The following is a 26,469-nucleotide window of genomic DNA, read 5'->3' as shown; positions in this document are numbered from 1 at the left end:
AATAAATTAGAAAGCTTAAAACACCTCTCTTGTTATCAAGTCTCAATTACAATTTATTTATTTTTTTAAAATCATCAATTACATTCTATATATATAACATCACATAGTATCACAATTAGAATAAGAAACAAATCCTGCACTTACGTAATTTTGTGTGCGCTCAATGACACTTTCGATGGCGTTGACGATCTTTCAATGACATCGAATAAATTCAATGGGATCGAGTAAAACACCAAAATGTTCTAGATTTAAAACATGAATTTTTTAGAATTTTTTGATGGCATTGAACACTGCACAATGGCTTCGAGTGGTCTATCAATGGCACGACAGACCCTATTGCTTACCGATTTAAGACATCAACAACACAATCAAATTATTATAGTTTTAATTCTTTTTCTTCTACCTCTAACATATTAGATATCGTGAAGAAGTTAATAGAAGTGAAGCCAGAACTCATCAAACAAGAAGACACATACGGGGCAACTCCTCTTCACTATGCCGCATCCCAAGGTAATCTAAATATGGTTCGAGAGTTTCTACAAGCAGATGCATCCGTTGCTTACATAGTAGACAAAGACGGCAGATCGCCAATCCACATGGCAGCTAGTAATGGACATGACAGTGTAATCCAAGAACTTGTCTTTCATCACCCGGATTCTACTGAGCTTCTTGATGCTAACGGTAGGAATGCACTTCATCTTGCCATCGAAAGGGAAAAACCGAATGTTGTCAGGCATATTCTGAAATCGGACGAGCTTGAAGAACTTATAAACGAGCCGGATAACAACGGCAACACACCATTGCATTTGGCCATCATCAAGCGCAATCTTTCCATTGTGTATCTTCTCTTGAATGATGAAAGAGTAGATGTTAGGGCAATGAACAATGACAGTCTAACGGCCCTTGATGTTGCTGAGTCAGATACCGAGTTATGCACGAAGCTTCGAAAGGTACTGCTTCTTCCTGCTTAAAAATACATAGGAAATTGTTATAGTCAACCTGACAATTAGATTGGCCTGATTATTAAAATAGGTGGATATCACAGTGAGATGCACCTTTTGGATGGGTTAGATGTCATGCAAAACATTTGGATCTCACTACAATCCAGTATCACTGCTACTTATAGTGGTACCACTACTAATGGAGCACACCCAATTATACATATAAACAGAAAGAATTCGAATCCTCTGCTTACCATATGGATTTTCTACTTGTTGCAATGTGATTCGCCCACGCCATTTCTAACCTTGTCAGCATTGCTACATTAAATGCAGTCAGTGATGTTATTAATGTAGGAAAAACCATATACAAACCTGGGGGAGAAACCAAAAAGGTCCACCACACCACAACAAAATCAACCATAGACAGCCACGAAAACAAACAAATGAACCCAAACAAAGAGAAAACTAAGCCAAACAACCCAACCCAATAATGATAGCCGCATGACGCAACCAACCTGTGCTGATCCCCCAACTAGCTGAGAAAACACACCAACCATTGTTTGGCCACACATCGCTTCTACGATCGAGCCATACTATCTAACAAGGTCAATGCAGGCATCACTCCACAATCCACCACCTATACAAAGAAAGGGCTTGCCGACCACCCAGAGAACTTCATGGCCATTCAACTACGAAAAAGAGCTAAAGCCTTCTGAACCAAGTTCTGACTAGCCATGGCTAGAGGTGGAGATAAGACTCTTCCAGCTTCCCATACAACCTACATTGCCTAAGACTAAGGTCATGCACCAAAACCCTATGCCATACATCAAAACTATCTTCTTCTTTTTTTTTTTTTAAGCCTAAAGAAACTGCATTGATGGAGACATGATGATAACATCTATTGCATCCTTTTGCTGAAGCACGTACATCTAAACCTCAACAGTGAGATTACTCTATTTACAAAATACCTAAAAAGAAAAGAAAGCAGCAAAGACCATCCCAACACCAAAGCCAAAAAACAGTATCCAGCATCAGCAAAACACATCAAAAAGCATTCATCCCAACCCAATCAATCCTTTTTTGGAGATTTCGAAGCTTCCTCAGACTTCCCTTTCTTAGACTTCTTAGGCAAGAGAACAGAGTTTATGTTTGGCAAAACACCACCACTTAGAAATTGTCACACCTGCTAGCAATTTCCCAAGCTCCTCGTCATTTCTCACAGCCAAAAGAACATGCCTTGGAATGATGCGGGACTTCTTGTTGTCTCTAGCAGCATTCCCAGCCAGCTCCAAAACCTCAGCTGCCAAGTACTCAAGAAGAACAGCCAAATAGACAGGAGCGCCAGTTCCAACCCGCTTGCTTCAAGAACCTTGCAATCCTTCCAACAGGAAACTGAAGGCCTGCTTTCACAGATTTTGTTACTTCTGCCTTTTGTTTTGAAGAGCCTTTCCAACCCGCCTCGCATATCTTCCTTCAAAACCATCAATTTGATGTCTGCCTTGCCCTAGGTATTCACTACAAAACATGCAAGACTTGATCAGCCCAAGGCACTCAACACAGAAGCACCACCACTACCATAGACTATACAACTTGAGACATCCACAAGATGGAAATCATCCTCCATCAAGCATGGCCACATGCAGTCTGCGACAAATGAGCCCAGCTCACTGCTTGCATAGAGCCCTTCAACTCCCCATACTTTAAAATAATTTCAGCGAGACCACAAGATGCAGCTGGACAGCTAAACCAAGACCACTGACTTGGTATTATGAATGAAGGAAGGTGGTTCACAATTTTTTCTTTTTTCAGAAACAATAACCATGCACTCAGCTGCCATTAGCTTCCTCAGAAGCATCAATAATTGCAAAAGTCACCTGCTCATCCTACCAACGACTCCACAGAAACAGCATATTTGAAACACTATTTCCACATTAAATGAAGAATTCTTCTCAACTTATTCAAATTGAGTGGACCTGGCTATGATCAGCAACTACCATTGGGTAGGACCAGTGGATTGTATGTGTCTCTAAATTACAATGATTGGATGATTAAAGTCACATTATGATGCAATCATCTAGTTTGATATTTTAGGGTGGTCATTTGCAACTCATGTTGAGGAATTTTGACCTAAATAAGGTAAGAAGAATGGGTAAAATGGCTCTTAATTACTCTCTCTATACATGTGTTTTTGAGTACTAATAAGTGACAATCTTTCATTAGACGTGGTTAGATCTAATATGTAAAACCATGCAGATCCTAATATGCACAGCCTTGAGAAAAGTGGGTGCACTGCGGGGTCGGAATCGACAGGAAATTCAAGAAAATACGGGATGTGCTGTACAGGGAGCAACACCAAGAATCGAGTCTTACAAGGCCATGGCGAAAATCATCTTAGTACTGGCAGTGCTCATAGCCACAGTCTCCTTTGGGGCAACTTTCACCATGCCTGGGGGATATGAAAATGATGGTCCCAGCACAGGAATGGCAACACTAAGGAAAAAATTATCTTTTGCAGCTTTCCTTGTCACCGACGCTGTTGCGATGTTTAGTTCCATCGCTGCTGCACTGATCCTCATCTGTGCGGGTATAGGCGATCAGGATCTCTTGGTCGGCTCCGTATCATTGGCCACGAGACTAATGGCGATAGCACTTGGATCCTTAACCCTAGCGTTCTTGGCAGGCATATGGTCAGTGGTGTGCAAATGGCTCGGCGTCACCATTATTCTCATTTTCTTTGCATTCCTCTTTCTTGCCTTGCTTGCCCTTTACTATCAATTTTCGCACTTCCTTCTCCCTTTCAGATTGGACCGACGTCCAGCACGCCAATTTCCGAAGAAAATTCAGACCAGTGTTGATCTAGAACGTCTTTTAGTCATCACCCCCATTCCAAATGGCCTTTGACGTTGTATAAGATGTACTAGATACTCCACTTGAAACCTTGTTCAGTGTGCTATTTTTTAGTTTGTACAGGTGGTGCCCATAGTTGATTGATCCAAGCCACTGATATGAAACCCCCCCTCTGTGGACAATTTGTTCAAAAAATCCAAGCCATTGGATCTTTATGTGGTTAAATATTGTACGCCATTGCTGTAGTTTTTATTTTTCTTAACTTATATTTGGTGAATAAATTTTGAGAATATGATAGAATCTACAATATGGAAGTTTTTTGATGTGTTGACCATCCAAAGCTAGTGCAAATGTGGAACCATATCAAAACCAGGTTTTGAGCAATTAGATCATGTCCCTCACTCAGGAAAACTAAAAGCCGAACCAAACTGTAAAAAATCTCAGGTTGGGTATCATATAATAATGCCTAGAATACGAAGAATTATTCTGTATAAATATAAATATAGTTGGATTTGGATAGGCCTCATTGTTCATCTTGAAAGAAAGAAAATGTGATATTTTCAGTTTCTCGATGTGTACGTCACAAAGAATTTCGTTTCTTTTATAAGAAATTCCTAAATTATGTTTGGTCGCACTTCTATAATTCAATGACTTGGTAAAATAGTCTTACATGAGAAAAGAGTCTAGCTAAAGTTTGCTTGTAGAGAGGTTTTTATTTATTTATTTTTATTTTTTTAATTTTTTTTTAAGTCCATCTGCTATATTCATGTTCCAAAATTTACACGAGGGATCCGGGCGAGCCCACAATCAGGGATCGCCTATCATAAGCTATACATGAAGCAGAAAAGGATGGATTGGGCCGTCCGCTACCCAATTCGAATGTTGCCTAAACTAGTTTTATCAAGGAATAGAAGGCCCCTAATCTTGGTTGGTAAGCATTCTACCGTTTGCAAGAGACGGTCGGATTAGCTGTTCACTCCCCAAGTGCAGGGTTGTGATGTAGTAATAAACTCGGTAAGACCGAGGTCGAATCCCAAGGGACTGATGGTTGTACGTTATCTGAAACTAAGTAGAAGTAGAACTAGATTAAGATGAAGTTTAAATTAACTGTAAATTGAGGAATAATGATGAAATAATTATCTAAAATCTAAAGAATTTAGAGGTAGGAAACTAGGGATTCAGAGGATTCACTTGTAGAGATCAGGGAGATCTTATGCCTGCATCAAAAACTCAACTGGACTTAGAGTCCCATCTTCATCCAATTGAAGGGTGTAACCTTGATAATTAACTGAACTTCCTTTGATATAGTTTTAAAGAGATGAGAGACGTATGAAATAGAATGGATTCCATCACCAAACCATGCTCAGGAGACAAAGCAAACAACAGAATTAAACTAATTACCAACCAATCAAAAGGGTACCGTCATCCAACCATGCCCAGGAGACGATGGTGAACAATAGAGCTTCCTGACGTCATAAACATAGAAGGAAAGGAATATGCTCAAAGCTATCGCAGACCCATTGTAATTTTAGTCACAATAGACCATTAAAAACTAAAAACATTCCCATACTCAGCTAAAATCAACATCAGTTCAATCCAAATAAAAGGCACAAACAACTAGTTCTCCCATCACGCTACAAGCTTCACCTTTTAGCCCTAATTAGGCTACCCTTAAAAGAAAGAAAAAATAAAACAGAAAAAGAAAAGACACTACTTGGTGCTGATGATGCCTCCAGGGCTGCTCGTCCCCGTCCCCGTCCAGGATGATCCTCCACTGTGCCTCTCTCTCTCCCTCTTTATAGCAGCACGGACGGTGGCTGGGTCGGTGGAGTGCATAATAAGCAACTCTGTTTACGCAGGAATTTTCTTACGCACTCTCTTCTTGTGTGATGATTGGCAAGCCCATAATCAATGCTCTAGAATAAAAATCCACTCCGTTCACTGGATTATACTTGAAAAACTAATTGGAAATGGCTATGTTTTTAATTAGATTCGATGTGGCTCACATCATTTTCTGCTCTGCCATCCGTCCTATGTTTGGACAGATAGGAACTTATCCTCGCTGTCGCATCTTATTTCGTCACCTAGGCTTGGGAAAGATGAACCACGTGAGTCACATGGACAGTCTGTATCAGTGATCAGACTGATGGGTGGGGCCCACTGTAAAAACTCAGTGGATAGCACGTCCGTCACTGGACGTTTTGCATGACTCTATTTGGATGATTTGCAAAAAATAGGTGCAGCCCACTTCTGATGGCATTTTCGAAGATCTACTCTGCTCATCATTTTCTTAATAAAGTATAAGCCTATAGGTCAAAGTATGAAGTAGATCCAAACTTTAGGTGGGCCACACCATCAACCTATGATAAGTCAATACTGAACGTTGAAGCAAACCTCTCGTAGCTTACCTGTATGCATATAGAGTTTTGGTTATTTACAAATTTGCCACTCTCCCTTTTAGAAACGTCTATCGTTCGTTTTTCCTTACTGTACCATCTAAAAGAAGTGAAATTCGACGGGTATCCACCGTTTTTCATGCTCTTTCCATTGGTTCAGTTTGGGTCCTGATCTCCCAAGGATGTCCAAGATGCTTTCTTAATGGTTATTGTCTAATCTTATCCATCGGGTCACTTATACACTGATCCAAGGGCTGAATTTTGACGTGTACGGTTAATTTGTGGTCCCTTAGCCATGTATGAAGTTTTGAGCCGAACGGATGGTGGGAACCCCATGATCTTGCATTCTGGACCAATTTTGGGCTACTTGAGCTTCATTTCCTGATTTTCTCGGATTTCTGGCGTGTAAATCTGTCGATCTCAGTCCCCTGTAGTCTCGTCCATTGCCTTGGTAATTCCTGAGCGTTAAATCCATGCTTTCAACATCCTTTTCGGTCCAGGCTCGTAAATATACCTTGCACCAAAAATAAGATTAAAGCAGGGCGTTAAACATTATCATGTATGTAAAATCAAGTAATAATTAGGGTCTAATATACAATATTTAACCTTCAACATTGGCCCCCACAACCCGTGCGAGCCAACTCATCCACAGGATAATTAGCCTCTCTAAGGCAATGGAGAAAACGAATATCCAGTGGTCGAGTGATGGCCCTGATCCTCGCTATCCAGTACCACATTGTCTAGGGGAGGGAGGTGTCTTTTGACAGGGCAGCAATAACACACTTAGAGTCGTTGACAACCACCACTTTGTTGAGCCCCAACCTTGAACACAAAATGAGGCCGTCGAGAATGGCTCGCAATTCAAACCGCGTGTTAGATCCGAGGCCCTAAGTGTGAGACAAGGCAAAGAGGACCTTCCTTGCGTTGTCCCTGGCTAGTCCCCCCCACCCGATGGGCCTGGGTTGTGTAGGGCCGAGCCATCCATGTTGAGCATAGTCCACCCAGGATGAGGACGTAGAGATGGATCGGACGGAGGCTTTTGGAGGGGGCAATCTGGGCGATTCAATAGTTGATGTTGAAGATGATACTATCAACCCTTGAGGGGAAATCTATGGATGGGGGAGGAGGCATCATGCCACCATAGGGAGGCCATTCCCACCACCGATGATTGGGAAGGCCCGTTAATAGAGAAGATCCTTCCATAGCAGTCCAAAACCTTCCTCGCCTCATTCCCACCACCGATGCTTGTAGAGAGTTGTTTTTAATTGTATGGGTAGAATTCGAAAAGTAAATTTAGAAACAAAAACTACTTCACATTAAGGAAATTTGTGAAAATAACAACCTATGGAAAAGAATCCAACCAAGCTTGTTTATTTTAGCACATGATTTTCATTAAAATGTGAAGAGGTCAATGATTAAAAAGCAAGATTTGTCTCTCAAAAAAATATGAAAATGAGGATTATTATTCTTCTTATTATTTTTTGGGAAAGTAATACGATACTACAGTGCCACCCAAGAAACCCTATAGATCACCTATAGCTGCACCGATGAGGATCTTGGCCACAGTTGAAAACATGATTCCACCAATCCAAACATGTCCAATTCCCTTAAAAATATGAGGAATGTTAATAGATATTTATAGTAGGTAAATTTTGAGTAAGTAATATAACATGTAACTCGAACAACTATATAACGCACATTTTTATTTTATTTTATTTTTGTGAAAAAACTCTGTAGAGCCCACAGAAATTCATTTCATGCAGAAACTATACAAGAGAATTGACATTCGGGCTGCCCCTGGACTGAAAAATACTCCCGGGGCAGCCTGTCTTTTAAGAACTCTATACGCGGTAACGAGAGCCAAGCCAACAGGAAAAAGAAACCACACCCCCCCTTGGGAGATTCTCTAATGTATCCCAGCCCCAATCTATCTAACAAAAAAAGCCCTCTAATGTGGAGAGGGAGATCTGACACCTGTCTGAAGAGGACGTCACCTTGAACCTCGGCATTTCCTTCTCTCATGACGTGGAGAAACGAATCAGACCCCTTTTCTTCTGTCTTTCTATTCAGGCTGACCAATACCTCCACTTCCAAGCCGATTGGGATAAGTAGTTTAATGAGTCCACCACCAGCTTTGAGTCTGATTCAACCGCCACCTGAAACAAGCCTAGGTTCAAGCATTTGGCGAGGCCGACTTGGTTGATGTTGGGATCTAAGGGTTTGGGATATAATTGTATTGGGTGTTGCTTACTTTGGTTGATGTTGGGATCTAAGGGTTTGGGATATAATTGTACCCACATCTAAGCAACACTCCAACTGTACCCACATTGACAAGGTATCTCTAACACTTGCCATTTGAATAAGAAAATTTCAGTGGCATATGGTCTAAACTTTATTATGAGATAGCCAGTCCGTTGCACGCTTACGAGGCTACCAAGAGCATTAATCCAATCCACATGACAGGGATAAGGCCATGAAGATGGTAAGGATCGATGCTCACCGAGGGTAAAAAATAATCATGCTAGTTTTTTCTTGGTCTTCTGAAGTGTGAGGGTGGCACGGTTGAATGCTATTTATGTCGTGTGTCCCGTAATGACAACCGGATAAAAAAGTTATACGTGGTTTGCGATTCACACTTCAAATTGCAATTTCCACCTATTTGAAATGAATTTCTTTAATCCGAATGTGCCTAGGCCCAGTTACGTCATGCCCTATGTAGGACTAGGCCCGGATCCGACGAACAAGGTGCACTTTTATTCGAGTTTCTCGGTCTATCTGTGCTAAGAATAGGTCTACAGCCTGCTCTATATTAGTTCTCCTCAAACTTGCATGGCTCTAGACATTTGAAACTTTTCACAAACCAATTGTTCTCACCAAACTAATCTAGTAAGGCAAGTATTTATATTCACCTTTCCATGATCTTGCACGGCTCTAGATATCAGAAACCTTTCATAAATCAATGATCTCACTTAACTAGTCCAGTGAAATGTGTACTTAAATTCATCTTTCACAAATCAATCATACTCAGCTAATCGGTCTAACAAGATGTGTATAATAATAAGGATCTCTTATGAGTATGACATTACAAAAACAGTGTAGAACATAAATTCTTCAAACAAACCAGAGGGAGAAGACTAATATAGGGCCTTAATTAACCTAATCAAAACCGTCCATAGTAATCTGTGACTTTGAAAATAGAATTCCTTCGGAATGTCACAAATGAAAACAGACCAAAACTGATTGGATTCGTTACATCAAGGTGTGCCAATTATGTCAGAATTTCTAGATGGAAGCCAGAGATGAAGTCCATTGAGGTGATTTTAGGCTAAATAAGATACAGAAAAATAAAATCCAAAAAAAAAAAAAAAAAAAGATACAGAAAAATGGTATCCACCTCAGTAACTACAACACATAAGAGCATATTTGCCTCCGCAACAGGTGCAGGGGTTAGATTAGTCAGAATTGCATAGAGGATGTTAATAGTGCCTTAAAAATGCAAAAAATTATAATCAGTAAAGAAATATGATTACCAAATATAGAGATGAACTTCACTAAGATTGTTTGCCATTAAGCCTCACCAGTCACCATATAAAGATCCACCCCCAAGTTCATTGCGAAGACCCCAACCTGGATGGGCTACATGAAGAAAGATCTTGGCCACTAGCTAGAGATCACTGCCAATACAAAAGTGTGGAAGTTTTGACGGTTGTTTCTAACCATCCCATGTATGGATAGTAGACCCAATATCTATTGTGGAATCTATTGAATGAATAACAGTAATAATGATTGGGTGGAAATTTTCGCACCAAATCCACCGAGAGCAATGGCAATTGCAGGTTGCTACAAAAAAAAAAAAAAAACCCACCACAAGAAGCTACCGCCATATCCACAATCACCAGCCCTGACGACACCAACTTGTGAAACCCATCTTTGCCTCAATTGCCAATCCTCTGAGCTCATCCTCTTTTCTAGCAGTCGATTTCCACCACCCATCCAGCCTCCCTCCATTAAAATTGGCCCTCCGATTGGGTGGAGCACCACCAGTCCTCCGCCCCAAACCCACTGCTCCACTCACATCAGCGACCCACAACCTCTTGTACCCCATCTCCAGCCATCGGCAAAGCACCAGAAATCAGAGCAGAGGCCTACTCCAAGCATCTTCAAATGGGCCCTCTCTTGCCGATCGGAAGACGAATGGCCAAGATATCATAACAGCTTACATGCCACAACATAATGGAATTACGAAATGAAAGAACCGCACCATCCTCGACATGACAATGACTATGTTGAAGGAGAAAGGCCTACCGAAAAGCTTCTAGGGAGAGGCAGTTGCATGTACTAGCCAAGCGTGGAGCACCTTAAAATCTTTGGGTGTATTTTCTATGCTCAAGTTCCAGAAGCAAGAAGAAAAAAACTTGATGATCTTAGCAAGAAGTGTATCTTCATTAACTACAACGAAGAGTTAAAGGTATACAAGCTCTACAACCCATTAACTAATAAGGTGGTGGTAAGTAGAGATGTGGTGTTCCGCAAGGAAGAAGTTTAGAAGATGTGATCGTTGCAAGTGCATAAGCAACGAATGCAAAAGAATGTAAAAACAATGCTTGAATATGCCTTAGAGTCTAAGCTAACTCTAAATGAACAAAGAGGTAGCCATACACATCGTGGGGGACGTGTTACTAACAATCCTACAAGAGGAAGAGGGTGTAGATATAATCCAAGCAATCCACAAAATTAATAAAAATTTACCAATTTCCGTGGTAGAGGAAATGGTAGAGGCCGATCCATACGAGGAAGTGGAAATATAAAAAATATTTACTACCGAAATTGTAACAAATGCATCAGATTGTTGGAGCAAGCCAATGGATCAAGATGAATGATCTAATTATGCCAAAGCATCAAATCATAAAAAGAAAAGAACCACACTCTTCCTTGCACAAGAAAAAAGCTTTGATACCAATTTGTTGGCACTGTAATTGGCTTTGCTTAGACAGGAAAATAGGATTTCTCAATTGCTGCTGTTGTACCATGCACAACAAGAAGGAGACGATCTATTTTGTTGTGGGCTTCAGCTAGTCACAGAGAGAGAGGATGTTTTCTTTTTCTTTTTCAAAAGAAGTTGTTAGAATTGCTTTTTCATTTCCATTTGCTTAAAACAGATACAGGGAAGCCAATTTATAAGCATTTGGAGTCATTATAAAATTATAAAAATGTCCAATCTAGATGCATCTAACATTGATTAGGTGCATGTAACAGAACTTGGGAATACCAATAGCTTGAAACGGTGGAGGCTAGAAGATTCTTCTAGAAACATATAAACGGTCCAGATTTCAGGGATTATCTTTCAAGGGTCTAGATGATAGGGTAGTCCAAACGACTATTTGGATTTGGCGTTTTCAACAGAGTGGACCTTTTTTTTTAGAGATAAACTTGGGAAGGATCTTACCCAATCTCGCTGCAATGATCTTAGAGAAAATTTTATATAAACAATTACATAAGCTAATAGGTCTAAAATTTGAGAATTTAAAAGGGGCACTTATCTTAGAAATTAAGTAAATGAGAGTAGCAGACAGGGCCCTAGGGATGTTGGCTGTGCTGAAGAAGACACGGGCCGCTTTCATCAGGTCATGGCAGATGATGTCCCAGCTCACTTGGAAAAACACCCCTGAAAACACTGGGCCTGCCGTGCAATCAGGAGGAATGGCCATAACAGCTGCATGGAGTTCCTCCAAAGACGGCTCCATTTGGAGCAGCAGGTTGTCTGCTTCCGTGACCAAGTTTGGGATATAGTTCAAGAATTCGTTGGGCTGGGGAGTCCCTTCATCATGCGATAAATCCTGAAAGAAAACCATCGTGGCCTGTTTGATTTGGGATGGATTGTAGAGCACCGTCCCATCTGGCTGAGTAATTTGGAGAATCTTGGCTCTTCTAGCTTTACCTGTCACCGAGTTGTGGAAGAATTTGGTGTTCCAATCCTCTTCTTGCAACTAGTGCAATCTTGACTTCTATTTCTAGAAGATTTCTTCACATAGCTCAAGATAGAGCTTGGATTTTGCATCTTGGACGGCTTGGTGGGCCAGGGGATTGGAAGTGGATTGGGTAGCCATTTCTGCCTGCCTGAGGTCCTCAGAGGCTACTTGAATATGATGGAAGATGTTCTTGAACACTGATTTATTTTAGCTAATTAGGGAGCTTTTGATTGCTTTCAGCTTCGCAATAAAAATCTCCAAGTGATTTCCCGAGAGGTGAACAGCTCTCACACTTTTCGAATGAGGTTAAGGAACCCCTCGTGTTTGTACCACATTCGCTGAAACTTGAAGAGTCTAGGGCTGGTGGGAATGGGGAGGGGGGGAAGATAATAGGAGGGGGGCGTGGTGTGAATGGAGCCTTAGAAGATGCTTAACTTGGAAGGAGGGGAAGGCATGAAACCAGCGATCATTACAGCAAACACGATCCAAACGGGCCTACCTCCGGGACTGACGGGCCTGGCTGTTTCACTAAGTGAAGCGGTTGCCCGAGAAGAGGGCATTCACCCAGCCCGGCATTGTTGAGAGCCGCAACAATCTCATCTGCGCTTCTAGCGTCAAATGAAGTAGACCCTCAACGATCATCTCGGGAGATCACTGCATTGAAATCTCCACCAACCACCCAGAGGGAAGTACAATTCGTGCTTAGCGCACTCAGGTCGTCCCACAAGGCTCTGCACAAGATTCTAGAACATTTGGCGTAGACAAAGGAAAGAAGGAGTTTGTCCAGATCATTACTGAGGTTAATTGAAACTGAAATCATTTGGTCGAAGGAGGAGATGAGCTGAGGAGCAATGGAGGGATCTGCAAACACCCATATCTTCCCTCCCTAGCTAGCGTTGGAGAGGGAAGAATGGAAACCCAATTTCAGGCCAATTTTGATGCGCTTCTCCACCCTTAGCATCGGCTCCAGGATGACCAGGATGGCTGGGCTTAACTCTCAAATGAGTCTATTGATGGACCTGATAGTGGGTAGGTTCCCCACTCCACGCGCATTCTAAATGAGGATTATATCCATGGATCAAACCAATCGGTAGCCCATCCATCGCTTCAGTTTTCTCAACCATCCATACCAGTTGATCTCGATAAATAGTTTTCTGCTGATAGATTTCTGTTTCTGCACTCTTCTTATTGGCCCCATGGGCCTGCAGCTGATCCTAGATCGAGCCAACTCAAGAGCCATTGTGACAGGGCTGGCCATACCTTAGTCGGGGGACTTGGGGGGAGGTGGTGGGGGAATGGAATGGGATAAGGAAATACCTCTCCACAGGCCCCTAATGGGAGCTTTAGTTGTCTCAGGGGAAAGGTTCAAACCTACGGGCGAGGTTGGGAGACAGGGTGTGGCACGACTGGGAGCAGCTCAATTACTATCCTTGGTGGGAGTTTATATCCTTGTTAGAGGGTCCCGGGGGCGAGTGATCGATGAGCTGGGGGGAGGGGGTTGGGATAAGCTATGGGGAGAGTGCGTTGGGTTGAAGTAGGGTAAGAGGTCGATAGCTAACTAACCTCCAGGGGACAGTGGGTGCCTATCTCGAGCCGCGTTCCAAGCTACAATTTCTGGATCATCTAGAATTTCTTTAAAGTTCTCACCAATCCTCAAGGGGCTGTTCCCTTCAGACAGAGCATGACGAGGGGATGAGATGGCATGGGAAAGGAAGGCCATGTGGAGCTGGGAGGAGGACATGGTAGGGAGCTGAAGGGTGGGGTTGGGATCCACAATTGGAACTGATTGGAGGGGGGCTCTGCCGCTGTGCCCCCTAGAAGTGCATGTTTGGTAGGGGGTTAAGGTGTGGGAGGACAGGGGGTGGGAAAGGGCCAGGGGTAGGGTTACTGGGAGGGGGTTAAGTAGAAGGATTATGGGGCGATGGGGGGAGAGGATTGATAGATTGAGAGGGAGGAATGGGTTGGGGACGGGTAGGGGAGGTAGCCTCATGTGCACCTGGGGAGGCAGGGTAGTGGAAGGATCACTCCATCCACTGTTTGGTCGTTTCCTCGTTCCTGGGCAAGCTTTCTTAGGCCTTGAAAACAAAAAAGAGCAGACCTTTGCTCTAATCGTTAGTCCACCACCATTGTAGATCATGAAATCACAGGTCCTTCTTCGCTGGCTTCCATCTCCGATCCTCCATTAAATATGTCAACCCTCGGAAATTGATGACCCCTGCGCCTCAAGTTGCCATTAAATCCGTCATCCTTTGATGTGGCTTGCTCAAATCCTCAATCTAAACCTTCGACCATCATCTTCTATGGCCGCTCCATCAAGTGCACACTGCTTCCACACTTCCTACCAATGTAGGGTTTTAAAAAACCCCTTTCGCCAAATGATGTCGCTAATCTGCAGTTCCAATCGGTGAAAAGTGGATTGCAATGAGAGCCTGAACCACTTGCTAGAGAGAAATATCACCTTTCATGATAGTGAGGAGTTCATGCTCGAGGCAATGGCTCTCAATTACAAATAGGTATTGTCAAAAGCCCTATATAGGGTTTGGAAAAGAAAATAAAAGGGATTTGAAACCCTCATTTTTGTAGTGGAAAATCATAAAAGGGAGGGTTTTTAGGGCTAGTTTTTCAGAAAGGAAGGAAATGAAATCTTTTTTTTAAAAAAAAAAACTTTTTACCGGCAGTCATTTCCTACCATAAGGTAGCGTTAGTGATTCTAATTTACACCGGCAGTTTTTGTTGGCCACCGGTAAAAGATACGCTAACAATTATCATATTTCTTGTAATGCGTATCCAACCATATACACCCCAACAGCATATACAAATCTCCACATCACCACTCCCTAGAGAAAAAAAAAAAGAGAACGCGGAGATCATCCCCCAGGATCTCCAGGCGATGAGCACATGGCTCCTAAAAATATACAGAGCATAGACAGGAAACCACCCACTTTGCACCATGAAAACCTTCTGACTACTTGACGATTAGCATTAGCATCCTCCACTGTAGCTGTCGCCAAGCAGCCAACAAGCATCTAACCTAAATCACCAGTCCCCTGAATTCACCCCAGTGCTTCATCTAGATAGAAGGACAAAAGAAACAGAAACAGGAACAGAGGCCCCAACAATTGTACCACTCCCCAACACCTTCCCCTGCAGAAGTTTCCACAGAAAAAGAACCACTTACCGGATACAGCATCACTAGACAATAACAGAGGAGATCATTCAAGAGAAATATTAGCACCATCTCCACCTGAATAGCTAGGCCTCCTACAACTAGCAGTTATGATTCTATCTCAACACAGGAAAATGTAAACCAACATATATGGATATGCATGAAATCAAAGGGGTCGTTTGGATGTCTGTAAATCCCTTAAGTTGTAAAAGGATTACAAGTAATCTGATTACACGACCTGTTTGGATGCATCTTGCCTGTGAAGCATATGGTTGATAGTATCTTGGCCAAGCCGCCGCTTCCTTGGAAATGGCGTTACTGGTTTTTCAGAATTTTCATCCTCATGCGTAGAGGGAGGGTAGATATTCAGCTCATCAAAAGAGAGGGCAACGGCCCAGCTGATGGCCTACCCCGTGTGGCGAGTGTGAGTCAGGAGTCTATCCTCTTCCTCTGTGTGTAGGACCTCCTTGATCTTGTGCGGGGTAGATGTTTCTTAGATAGAGTGGGGCTCGGTTCTATTAGGATCGCCCCCAAGGGTACCTAAGTTGGGTTGGTTTTTCTTTCTTTTTTGTATAGAGGTGGCCTTGTTGGGCCCCTGCTGATGATAGGTCCCCCTGTATTTCAAGGGCTCCCGAATGTGTGCAACCTAGTTGTATAGTTTTCTTCTCATATATGATAGTTCTGGTTATTAAAAAAAAAACATATATATATACAAGTTTTAGTTGTAATTTGAAACTTCGTAAACAATCATGTTTCATGTATATTACAAGTCTTTATAGCTAAAAATGCATTATATATGTTAGAATACAATGGTTAATATACACTCATAATATGTGGGGCCCACCATAATGTATATGGTACATCTAATCTATCAATCATGTACTTCCATTGATGCTCTCCTATGGCCCCAAAAAAACAGCTCATCCATTATCAAATGGACCACACGAGGGAAGGATGGGGACACCCCTAGACTTCTAGATTGCATTTGAGGCCCACTGTGATGGGTGGAAGACACCCAATCCGTTTAGTGTGTGCATGTTTTAATGCTCTCTTAGGGCCCTAAGGAAAAAATCTAGTCTTTCTTATGTGATTTGCAGATTTTGGAAGGTTCACTACCCAAGCTCTCTCAAATAAATACCTATGTTATTCATTATAAACACTTTACAGGCTAGCCAAGCACACAATTTGTATACCTATAAACAAATTTTCACTTAAAAGTCGAACGGAATAACATGTAAACTGATTACGCCTAAAACTCTTTTCAGGTGTACCGTGTTTACAACTAAAAAAATTACAGGCATCCAAACAACCCCAAAGAGAAATCACTCTTAATATCCTAAGGCCTGTTTGGATTGACGATCCAGATTGAATTGTATTGTATTAAGTGTGGAAATATACAATATTTAATTTTTGAATTGGAGTTGAAGTCTGTGGAGTATGATGCACACGAATACCGTTCGGAATCAAAAATTTCAAAAGGCAGTAATGTAATGTCAGACGACAGTACATCGTGCAGTGTAGTCTATTCATGAGTTAGTATTCGCATGCGAAAGCTTCTTCCTTTTGCAGGTTTTTGTATCTATGGACGACGAAAAATTTCTACTCCAGCATCGCTCCCGATCATCTCCCTTCTATTGCATGTGGCCATTCAGATGCTTCGGTTCTCTTCCGAAGGTTTGAGTTTCATAATACAGTTGATACTCTTCTCAGAGAGTTGGATCGGGGCGATTGAGATTTTATTTACCAGATCGGACGCCTAATAGCAGATCATTCAAGTACTGATATCCACCTTTTCAATTATATTGGGATACATATCTCCCTTGATCCCATGAGCCGATTCAGGTTAGAAGTTGCACCTGACTCTTTGAGTGCAAGTAGCCCCTTGTTGGTGGGGTGTATATGGTTTGTCTATACACCCCTATTTGTGAAATCCCTATTCACTTTCCAGGTCTGGTTATACCACTGTCTGAGGAGATTTTCAGGTAAATCTCAGGACGTCGTATCATGGGGTTTTACAATCTTCGCTCTGTCAGCGTGGAAGATTGGATATGACGGGTGCATGCAACCATTTAAAGGTAGGTGAAGGGTGTGGGTCATAGACATTGATTTGTAGAAGGCTTCTATTTGTAAAAAACCATCACTCGTATTTCTTCTTCTAAACCATCTGTTTTTGGGAAGTTTTCTGTTTTCGCAAGGCTGTGCTACATCCGGGTTGATCATTGGTGGAGGTATTACTCATCTCTTTAGTTCTTCTTAATTTGGCACACTATCTTTTTGTCCAAATCAAAATGGTGGAGCCTTTCTTAAGCGGAACCTCCCTTCAAAATAAGTTTTCTACCTTTCATCTGTGTGTAGATTTTTAACTGATGACATACTACCAGAGCTCAGATTTTTAATTACGACTTCTCTTATCTTCTGTTCTATTCACTGAATCATTTCCTAACCACAACACTCCTCATGCACCGATGTAGACAGTAGACCCTTTTGTGGACTCTGTGGAAAATAGTCACCTCTCTACATTCTTCATTTCGGACAGCAGGTGCGTAAACTTTTCATTGTGATATTCCCATGATTATGCAGTGTATGATGTCCCTTGTAGGATTTACCAAAAAATTCTCTGCATATGTATATTAGCAAGTTTAAAAAATACCTGTTAACAGAGTTTCATGCTTTTAATATCTCGATGATGATGGATGTGTGTTCTTCTTTATAAGAGGCATGATTGATATTAACTCAATTTTTGGAATGAATGTTATGGTAACATTTCCTATTTGTGTAGATATAAAATTTATCTAAAATTGTAATTCCCATTCAGATAATTTTCTGCTTCAATATTCTCATGGCTTCCGATAGTGAGGAACATACCGATAAAAGGTCCTCTGCTAGTGAATGGAATGAGAATGAAATAGCTGCTGCATTAACAGCCATTGCAGCTTCTGCATGTGTAATGGGAGCCGCTGAATATTATCGTCGCTACTATATTAAGGCAAAGCCCAAGGATGGTCACATTCAGAGGGATAGATTTATCAATGGAATAATAAGAAAGGTCAATGTTGATTATCTTACGCAGCTGAGAATGGGTAGAGACTTCTTTGAATTATGTTCGTTATTGAGAGATCAAAAACTCCTATCCGACACTAGGAGGTGCATTATGGAAGAGCAGGTTGTAATGTTTCTACATACTATCGGACACAATGTACGTAATCATGTGATTGATCATTTTTATACACGACCTGCTGATACTGTAAGCAGACACTTCAGTAGAGTGTTCGATGTTATAATCGGCCTATATCAGAATATGTGAAGTTTCTTGGATTACACACACCAAAAGAAATATCTGACAACCTTTTATGGAGTCCATACTTTCAGGTAATATTGTAGAAATATTGGATGTCATTGGTAAAATTTTACACAGTTAAGGAATGAACTGATCATGTGTCACACTTTTGCTTGTAGGACTGCATTGGGACCCTAGATGGTACCCATATCCTGGCTTATTTGCCAAAAGAATCAAGCTCAACTTTTGTAAATAGGAAAAGATTTCTATCACAGAATGTTTTTGCTACATGTACTTTTGATATGAAATTTGTATATGTGCTTAATGGTTGGAATGGCTTCGCATCCGATGCTCGTGTCTTACAAAATGCACTAACCTGTCGTCCTGACTGTTTTCTTTTTCCTCATAGTAATCATATATAGGGGGTGGTTATTTACATTATAGGAATTTATGTCTGAAACATATCTTGCAATGTGTAGAAAAATATTATGTTGTTGATGCTAGATATGCACATTTACCTGAGTTTATGGCACCCTATCGAGGTGTACGATGTCACTTGAATGAGTTTCGTACTAGAAGGAAGCCTGCCAATAAAAAATAACTTTTCAATTATCGCCACGCCTAATTGTGAAATGTCATAAAGCGTTCTTTTGGTCTTTTGAAAGGCTACTTTCCTATTCTATGTACTCCTCCTCAATTCAAGGTTAAAACTCAAGTAAAAATTATTATATCTTTCTATGTCATTCATAATTTCATCCATGTTAAGGTGAAGATGGACTGACTGAGGCAGTAGAAGACAGTAAAGACAGTACAAAAGATGTTGCACCATCCCCTATAAAGGTCATTACTGCGGAAGAAGGTCATGCATAATCTTGGGTGACGGATTGCGCAAGGGATGAGTTGGCAATGAAGAGAAACGAGATTGCTGAGAGAATGTGGAATAACAGTCTTCCACACATAAGACAACGTGTTTAGTTTTGGTGGTTTTTGTACTGATCTGCTTAGTTTAAAGGAGGAATATTTTAGCAAATTTTAACTATGTTGAGGAGACTATTATTATTAATATTGTATATATGTAGACTGTTGTTATGAATGATTAAATCGGTGCATCATTTAAAAATTACTGTCATATTTCTATTAACAGTTAATGTGGCATAGGTGATATGAATTTCTTGAGGAGCACATTGAAGGATTCAAGAAAAAAAATGAGGAATCGTCTCCTACAAAGAGGGGTGGTTCATCATACCAGAGTCCAAGTTCACCCACAGAACTGCTTACAACACCTAAAAAAAATGCAACGCCCTCGTGCAAAGGACCTCCACCGAAGACTCTATCTAACCCTAAAAGAAGGTTAGTCGGCAGTAACAAAAATACTAAGATGCAGTGGTCTGATACAATGGATAATTCCTTGGTTGATGCCTTAATTAGTTGAGTAAGTAAATCTTGGTCTTAATAGTGATATCGGATTTAAACCCAAAGCATACAAAGCAACAATCAAGGAAATCCATGACAAATGTGAAATATTGCTGGAAAATCATCATATATCAAATCATTTACGAACATTAAAGACACTCTACTGGGCAATCAAGGACATGCTTAATGTCTCTGGTTTTGGTTGGGATGCAAACGAGAAGATGGTTATAGCTACTGACGATGTCTGGGAAGGCTATATCGCGGTAAGTTTTTGTAAGATTTGTTACTTAGTTTTGTGTATCTATTTTCTTGTTCATAAGATTTTCTGGTAAATATATCGTCTACCTGTCTACAGTCACACCCTTATGTTAAAAGAGTGCGTGGAAAACATATTAAAATATATGACGATTTGGTATTTATCTTCGACAACAAGTGTGCTCATGGTTCCTTTGCAAGTACGGCTTATTCATCCCCCATTTCTGGGAAGTGCCACAGACATAGTGAACTTAATTCTGATGACGGTTCTGAGACTGTACGTCTCTTATTCGATGATGAGGATGATCATGGGCCTGCTCCTCCCATTCGCTGTGGGAAGGGATCTACAGATTGAGCTAAGTGTTGTAACAAAAGCCCGATGGATATGACATCAGGATCCCGACACAATCGCTCATCTGCAAGTGAGATGAGCCGTCAAAGGAAGGGTAAGCTGAGCGATCAGATAGGTGACAAGATGAGGGAAATGGCAGAACATGTGAAGTCCCTGATAATCACTATGATGCAGGGCAAGACTATGACATGTGTGCAGCAGTTGCTTTGGATTCTCGAGGAGGTTAAAGGTCTTAGCCACAAGAACTAGATCTGGGCTGCAAGAGTTTTGCAGACCGACTTAGTCAGTGCATGTCACGCCCCAAATCCAGCAATCGGATTCACAGGAATCCCGATTTGCCGAATCCGGTGCTGACAGCCTCCGTAGTACCCCATTCTCGGCTCCTAGCGTCCATACGCCAGATTCCAATCCTGGGGTCCTACAAGGAGAGGTTTTTTTTTGTATATACATTTAACTCGTAATAAGCATAACCACAAGATTACCCAATTCACAAAGGCAACATCATCATCACATATCCAGTAATATAATCATTTGGGTACAATGCTAAAAGGAAATACATAATTATAAACCAAGCTCCAGAAGACCCCTGCACGCTCCAAGCTCAACACTGCTACAACCTAACATCACCTGCACGCATCTATCGTGCATAAGCTTATAGAAAGCTTAGAGGGTGGTGTAAGTGTGTACAAGGTAAGTGCCAAGCATTCAATATAATAACATCATTATATAAGACCAGAAATACCGGTAATCCATAAATCATACAATATCGGAATAAGCAGAAATATATTGATAAGATCATGAATTATCAGAGTAAGCAGGAATATTGAGAAGATCATACGATAACAGAGTAAGCGAAAATACGGACAAGTCCATGAGTCAATCAATGTCAGAATATGCAATATAGAACCACTATGCAAATGAGGAATCATAGATAGCTAAATATCAGATGCAGAGGATACAATACAATATACATTCCTGATAAGTAACATGAATAGCGTCAGCCGTACCTAAACCATATAAATGCAGAGACTCAATAGCCCAAAATGCCATATGCCATGAATGTTTTACAATATGCGGTGCGAATGGAATGACCATACTGGAGTGTGAAGTCGGGATGATGGTACGTAGTATCGCAGGCTATGGGGTCCATCACAAGGGACTTCTATCCAAACCAGTCCCATACCTAAATTTGGATAGTTAGACTCAATGTGGTAAACTCCTGATCTCAGGTTAGTCGCGCGCCCCAACCGAAATCCTGGCCATTGCGAAAGCACTCGTAACAAATAGTTGCGCACCACCAACCCGAGTGGATAGTGAATGAATGAATGCATGAATGAGTATGCAACTCCTACTCACTAAATCCACATATCAGTACAGTTCATCTCTAGGATCATCACCGGGGTTTAGTACACTCCAAATGGCATTGCCGCTCTCCCAGCCGCACAGTCCAAGTGAGCATAAGAAACCTCACTATCCGCCTTGCCAATACCTATCCGGCACGTCGATAGCGGACCTATTCACGAGCTAGTCAAACTCAGCCTAATATTGCCCCCTACCCTCGAGCGAGTAAGGCCACACCCCCTCCCAACCGACCACGACACAGTGGGAGACACGGCCTCCTGGTATTCGACACTCGGGCGCTCATGTATCCACTCGGTCTCGACATTGGGGCATCTCCTGGCCACGGAGGTTTAGGGATTTTCACCCAGGGACATCTATGGCGCCCGTATGTTAGAACCAAACATTTTCAGTGTCCTATTTAGCCATCCACGATATGCCTGTGGAGGCTATGGCCCTGATGTCGCTAGGGCATACAGTAATCATAATGCGAGATGCATGAGTCATACAATCCAGTCATGCATCGGTCCTGCACATACCGCGTGCTCATGTGAGATAACCTCCACCTATCAGGGAGTTTCATAACAACATGCTCAATGACATATGCAATGATCAACCACCTCTCATAGCAAACATGCAGATGATGCGTATGGGCATGTATCATGATGCTATGCTGTCACATACTCATAACCAATATCCACAACCAGCATCGATAATCGACCTCGACCGTGTGGACATTTAACCAACATTGCCCCCAAGGAATGGCCTACATAGAGTCAAACATATAATGGGCCCACGGCCTCACACAAGGGCCTAATATACAACACAATGGGTCTTACTCAAGGGCCACATATACACAACAGGTGGACCTTGCTCATGGGTCTAATACATATCACAATGGGCCTTGCCCATGGGCCCCAAATACAGGACATGTGGGCCCTCCACATGGGTCTTGAATACATCAAATGGACCATGCATCATAGGCTTAATACATATCACAATGGCCCTCAACTACGGGTCACATATACATTATATAGGTCTCGACAATCGGCCTTGGCAGTCGAATTCGATACTCAGAATCGGCCAATACAATCGACCTTGACAAATTGACACCGATAATCTACATCAATAATTGGCACCGACAATCAGCATCGATAATCAACACCGACGACCGGTCACATAGACAAAACTAGGTCCATAGATGAACATCTGATCAACCATAATATAAAGATCAGCCCTCGGCCGTGGTTATATCAAATCTGGTAACATGGAGCCATCCGTCCATGGTAAATGGGACCCACTTATTTAGGTTAACCCACGAAGAGAATGATGAGAATGGGCCTGATAAGGCCTAAGGAAGGGTCACAATGTGGACATCTAACCATCACTGCCCAGTAATGTGGTTCCAACGAGTGGTCCGCATAGAGTCAAACATAAGGTGGGCCCAAATATCCAACAAGTGGGCCTCAAACAGTCATCACAGGTGGGCCTTACACATACAGCACATGGGCCTACACATTACGGTGGGTCGATACATTGGGCCTTACCATTGGGCCTAATATACACATCACGGTGAGTCGCATCATTGGGCCGCACCAATGGGCCTCATGCAATTCAAGTCGGGCCTTAATAAATGGGTAGGAAACATATCACAATAGGCCACGACATACGGGCCAGAAATACATCGCAATGGGCCGCACTAATACATCAATGTGGGCCTCTTTATATGGGCCACACCAAAAATCATTTCAATAGTTGTAGGTATAACATGTGTATTACTACACCCATGGCCCATGTATGATGATCAGCACTGGTACAAACAAATTCATGTAAATCGGCGCCAACCAAACATTGTCGAGCACTATCCCAACATTATGGATGGGGTGGATACAAAATACGAACATCTAGGCGGGCCGCACAAGTGGACGGTGTGGGTGAAGTACACAAAGCATGGTGGGCCTGTACAGTGTAGGCGGGCCCAGCACATGCAGCAAGCGGGCCCTGCGCCATCAAGACGGGTAGATGGTGCGGATATACAATACATTTATCATGGCGGAATCACACATTGAAAAGGGCCTTATATACATCATATTGGGTCTCGACCCATGAGCCCCAAATACATCTAATGGGCCGTAACACAGGGACCTCATATATAACAAGGTGGGCCTTAACAATGGTAAGTGGGCCACACCACATGGCCACGTGTATATCAAATGAGCCACACTCAAATATAAGTGGTGATAATGATTTCCGCTACTAAAATTTCCAAGGCCCGCCATAACATTTATTTCTCATCCAATCTAATCATAAGATCTCAAGGATTTCAAAGATAGCCGTTCAATCCTCACCGTGCACTATGGTCTACTTGATAAATAAATCTGTCTTATTTTCATCCCAAACCTAAAAATCATTTTCCAAACAAATGGTTGGACGGTTGGATGAAACACATGTCCCATAGGGATGGAAGGTATAGATAAGTCACATATTCCGTGATGGAGGCCCACAATTGTGGACACAACACATACATAAATGGGTCTTAAGTAAGACCCACCAAAATGTTTACTTTCCACCCAACCTAGGACCCAACATACTGTCCATCCAAACTGGGGCCAACATGATGTTTATTTTTCCATCCAAACTAGTCTGGTGATAGGGTCACATGGGCCTAGGGCCCGCTATAATATTTATTTGCATCCAACCAGGGCCACTATAATATTTATTTGCATCCAACCTGGGCCACTGTAATATTTATTTGCATCCAACCTGTTAATAAGGTCATATAGACCTGGGGCCCATTACAATATTTATTTATTATTATTATTATTATTATTATTATTTTAACCTGTTGATACGGTCACACAACAATGGGACCCACTACAACATTTACTTGCACCCAATCTGTTGATAAAGTCACATGGGCCAGGGGCCCACTGCAATGTTTACCTGCCATACAACCTCTTTATAAGGTCACGTGGACTGAGCCACTGTAATATTTATTTGTCCACCAAACTTTTGGTACGGTTATGTGATCCTGGGGTCCACCATGATGTAGTTCACAAATCTAACCCATTCATTGTGTGTGTCCCACCAATTTAAGGGTCCAAACCGAGTTTCAGGTGGATCCAAGCTGCATGTGGACCCCAGCAGTTGATTCCATGTGGCTTGACATACCACCGCATGAAAGGTGATGGTGTGGGCCATACGAGAACTTTTTATGACTGATTTTTAGAACCAACGTATCAAAAAAGGGGACCTATTAAATGAATGGCATGGATGTAGAACATACATCATGGTAGGGTCCACCATTGGGGCCAATGGGACCCTCCCTACTTAACGTTGGACGTCCAGAGAGTCTGGACGTCAATGTACATTTATTATTATTATTTTCTTTTATCCTAGGTGGGACCCACATTAACCAGATCTACTCCGTCCATTATATGTGTCCCATAAAATTAGAGGTCCAAACCAAGTTTTAATCACATCCAAAACTCAGGTAGGCCCCACCAAATGATTTTATATGTTTAGGCATGTTTTCACATGATTTTAGATGGTGTGGCCCGCCTGAGTCCCGTATAAGGCTGATTTTTGGGATTGACATCTGGATTGTGGGGACCCATCAAATTCATGGTATTAATGGTCGAAACACATCACGGTGGGGCCCACAACTAGGGCCGTGCGGCCCTGCCAGACCGCCCGCCGCCAGCCGCAGGCAGCGCCTGCACGTACCGACAGTGGCAGCGCTGTCTTTTTTTTTTGAATGTCGTTTTCTTACGGATTTTCACAGGTGGGGCCCTCATCAGAAAAATCCGCTCCATTCATTGGCTTCCATACCGCAAGACCATCCAAACAAGCCCGATATGTAGCATATTTTTGGCGAATAAAAACATTTAGGCGGATTTTAACGGTAAACATTATTATTTCCTATGGTATGGCCCGCTTGATTGTCAGATCAGCCTCATCTTTTGGGTTCAACGCCTAAAATGAGCTGAGAAGTCAAATGGACGGCGTGGATTTTATACATACATCAAGGTGGGGTCTGCATGAGCAGCCCACCCCAAAGCACTCTTCCTTTTTCTTTTTCTTTTTCTTTTTTTTTTACACCACCGTAACAGTACACGCACTCCATGGCCGCTCCCTGTCCAGCGTCCCTGGACGCTGGACAGCATGGATATAACACAATCATCATGGTGGGTCCCACGTATAGGTGGCCCACGTGTCATCAGGGTGGGTCCCACATGAGCGTGGCCCACCGTTCTTAAATCAATTGATGTTTGTGTGTTTCCACCACCATAAGGTAGGGTCCACATGATTTGGACGGTTTGGGTGAAACATACCTCAAGGTGGGGTCCATCCAAGTGGGCCACACATCACACGAAAAAAAAAGGAGGAGGAAGAAAGGGCACCCACATTTGATCTGCTTGGACCTCTTCTTCCATCAATGCATCCTAGAGCTCCAAATGGTGCATTTGAACGGTGGAGATTGATTTTGGAGAGTGGGATTGGGTGGTAGAGAGT

At 42.1% G+C, this 26,469-nt stretch overlaps 1 protein-coding gene and 1 pseudogene across 2 annotated transcripts in view; one reads left to right on the top strand and one right to left on the bottom strand.

Annotated features, from left to right (window-relative positions):
• Positions 1–26,469, top strand: part of LOC131238687 (ankyrin repeat-containing protein At5g02620-like) — a 43,950-nt gene that overhangs the window by 1,660 nt on the left and 15,821 nt on the right. The window contains exons 2-3 of one of the 2 annotated variants that reach the window (XM_058236306.1): positions 418–950; positions 3,195–4,256. The exons of the other annotated variant lie outside the window; for it this stretch is intronic. Coding sequence (XP_058092289.1) covers positions 418–950; positions 3,195–3,842 — 1,181 coding nt within the window. The 3' untranslated portion in view covers positions 3,843–4,256. Of the gene's footprint in view, positions 1–417; positions 951–3,194; positions 4,257–26,469 lie in introns of those variants that run through there. 2 annotated transcript variants of the gene reach the window in all.
• Positions 1,779–2,778, bottom strand: LOC131221649 (histone H2A-III-like; annotated as a pseudogene).

This window comes from Magnolia sinica, chromosome 1 (genome assembly GCF_029962835.1).
Source record: "Magnolia sinica isolate HGM2019 chromosome 1, MsV1, whole genome shotgun sequence".
NCBI lineage: Eukaryota > Viridiplantae > Streptophyta > Magnoliopsida > Magnoliales > Magnoliaceae > Magnolia > Magnolia sinica.
The sequence above is the reverse complement of the archived record's forward strand: the minus strand, read 5'-3'. Positions and strand labels throughout refer to the sequence as shown.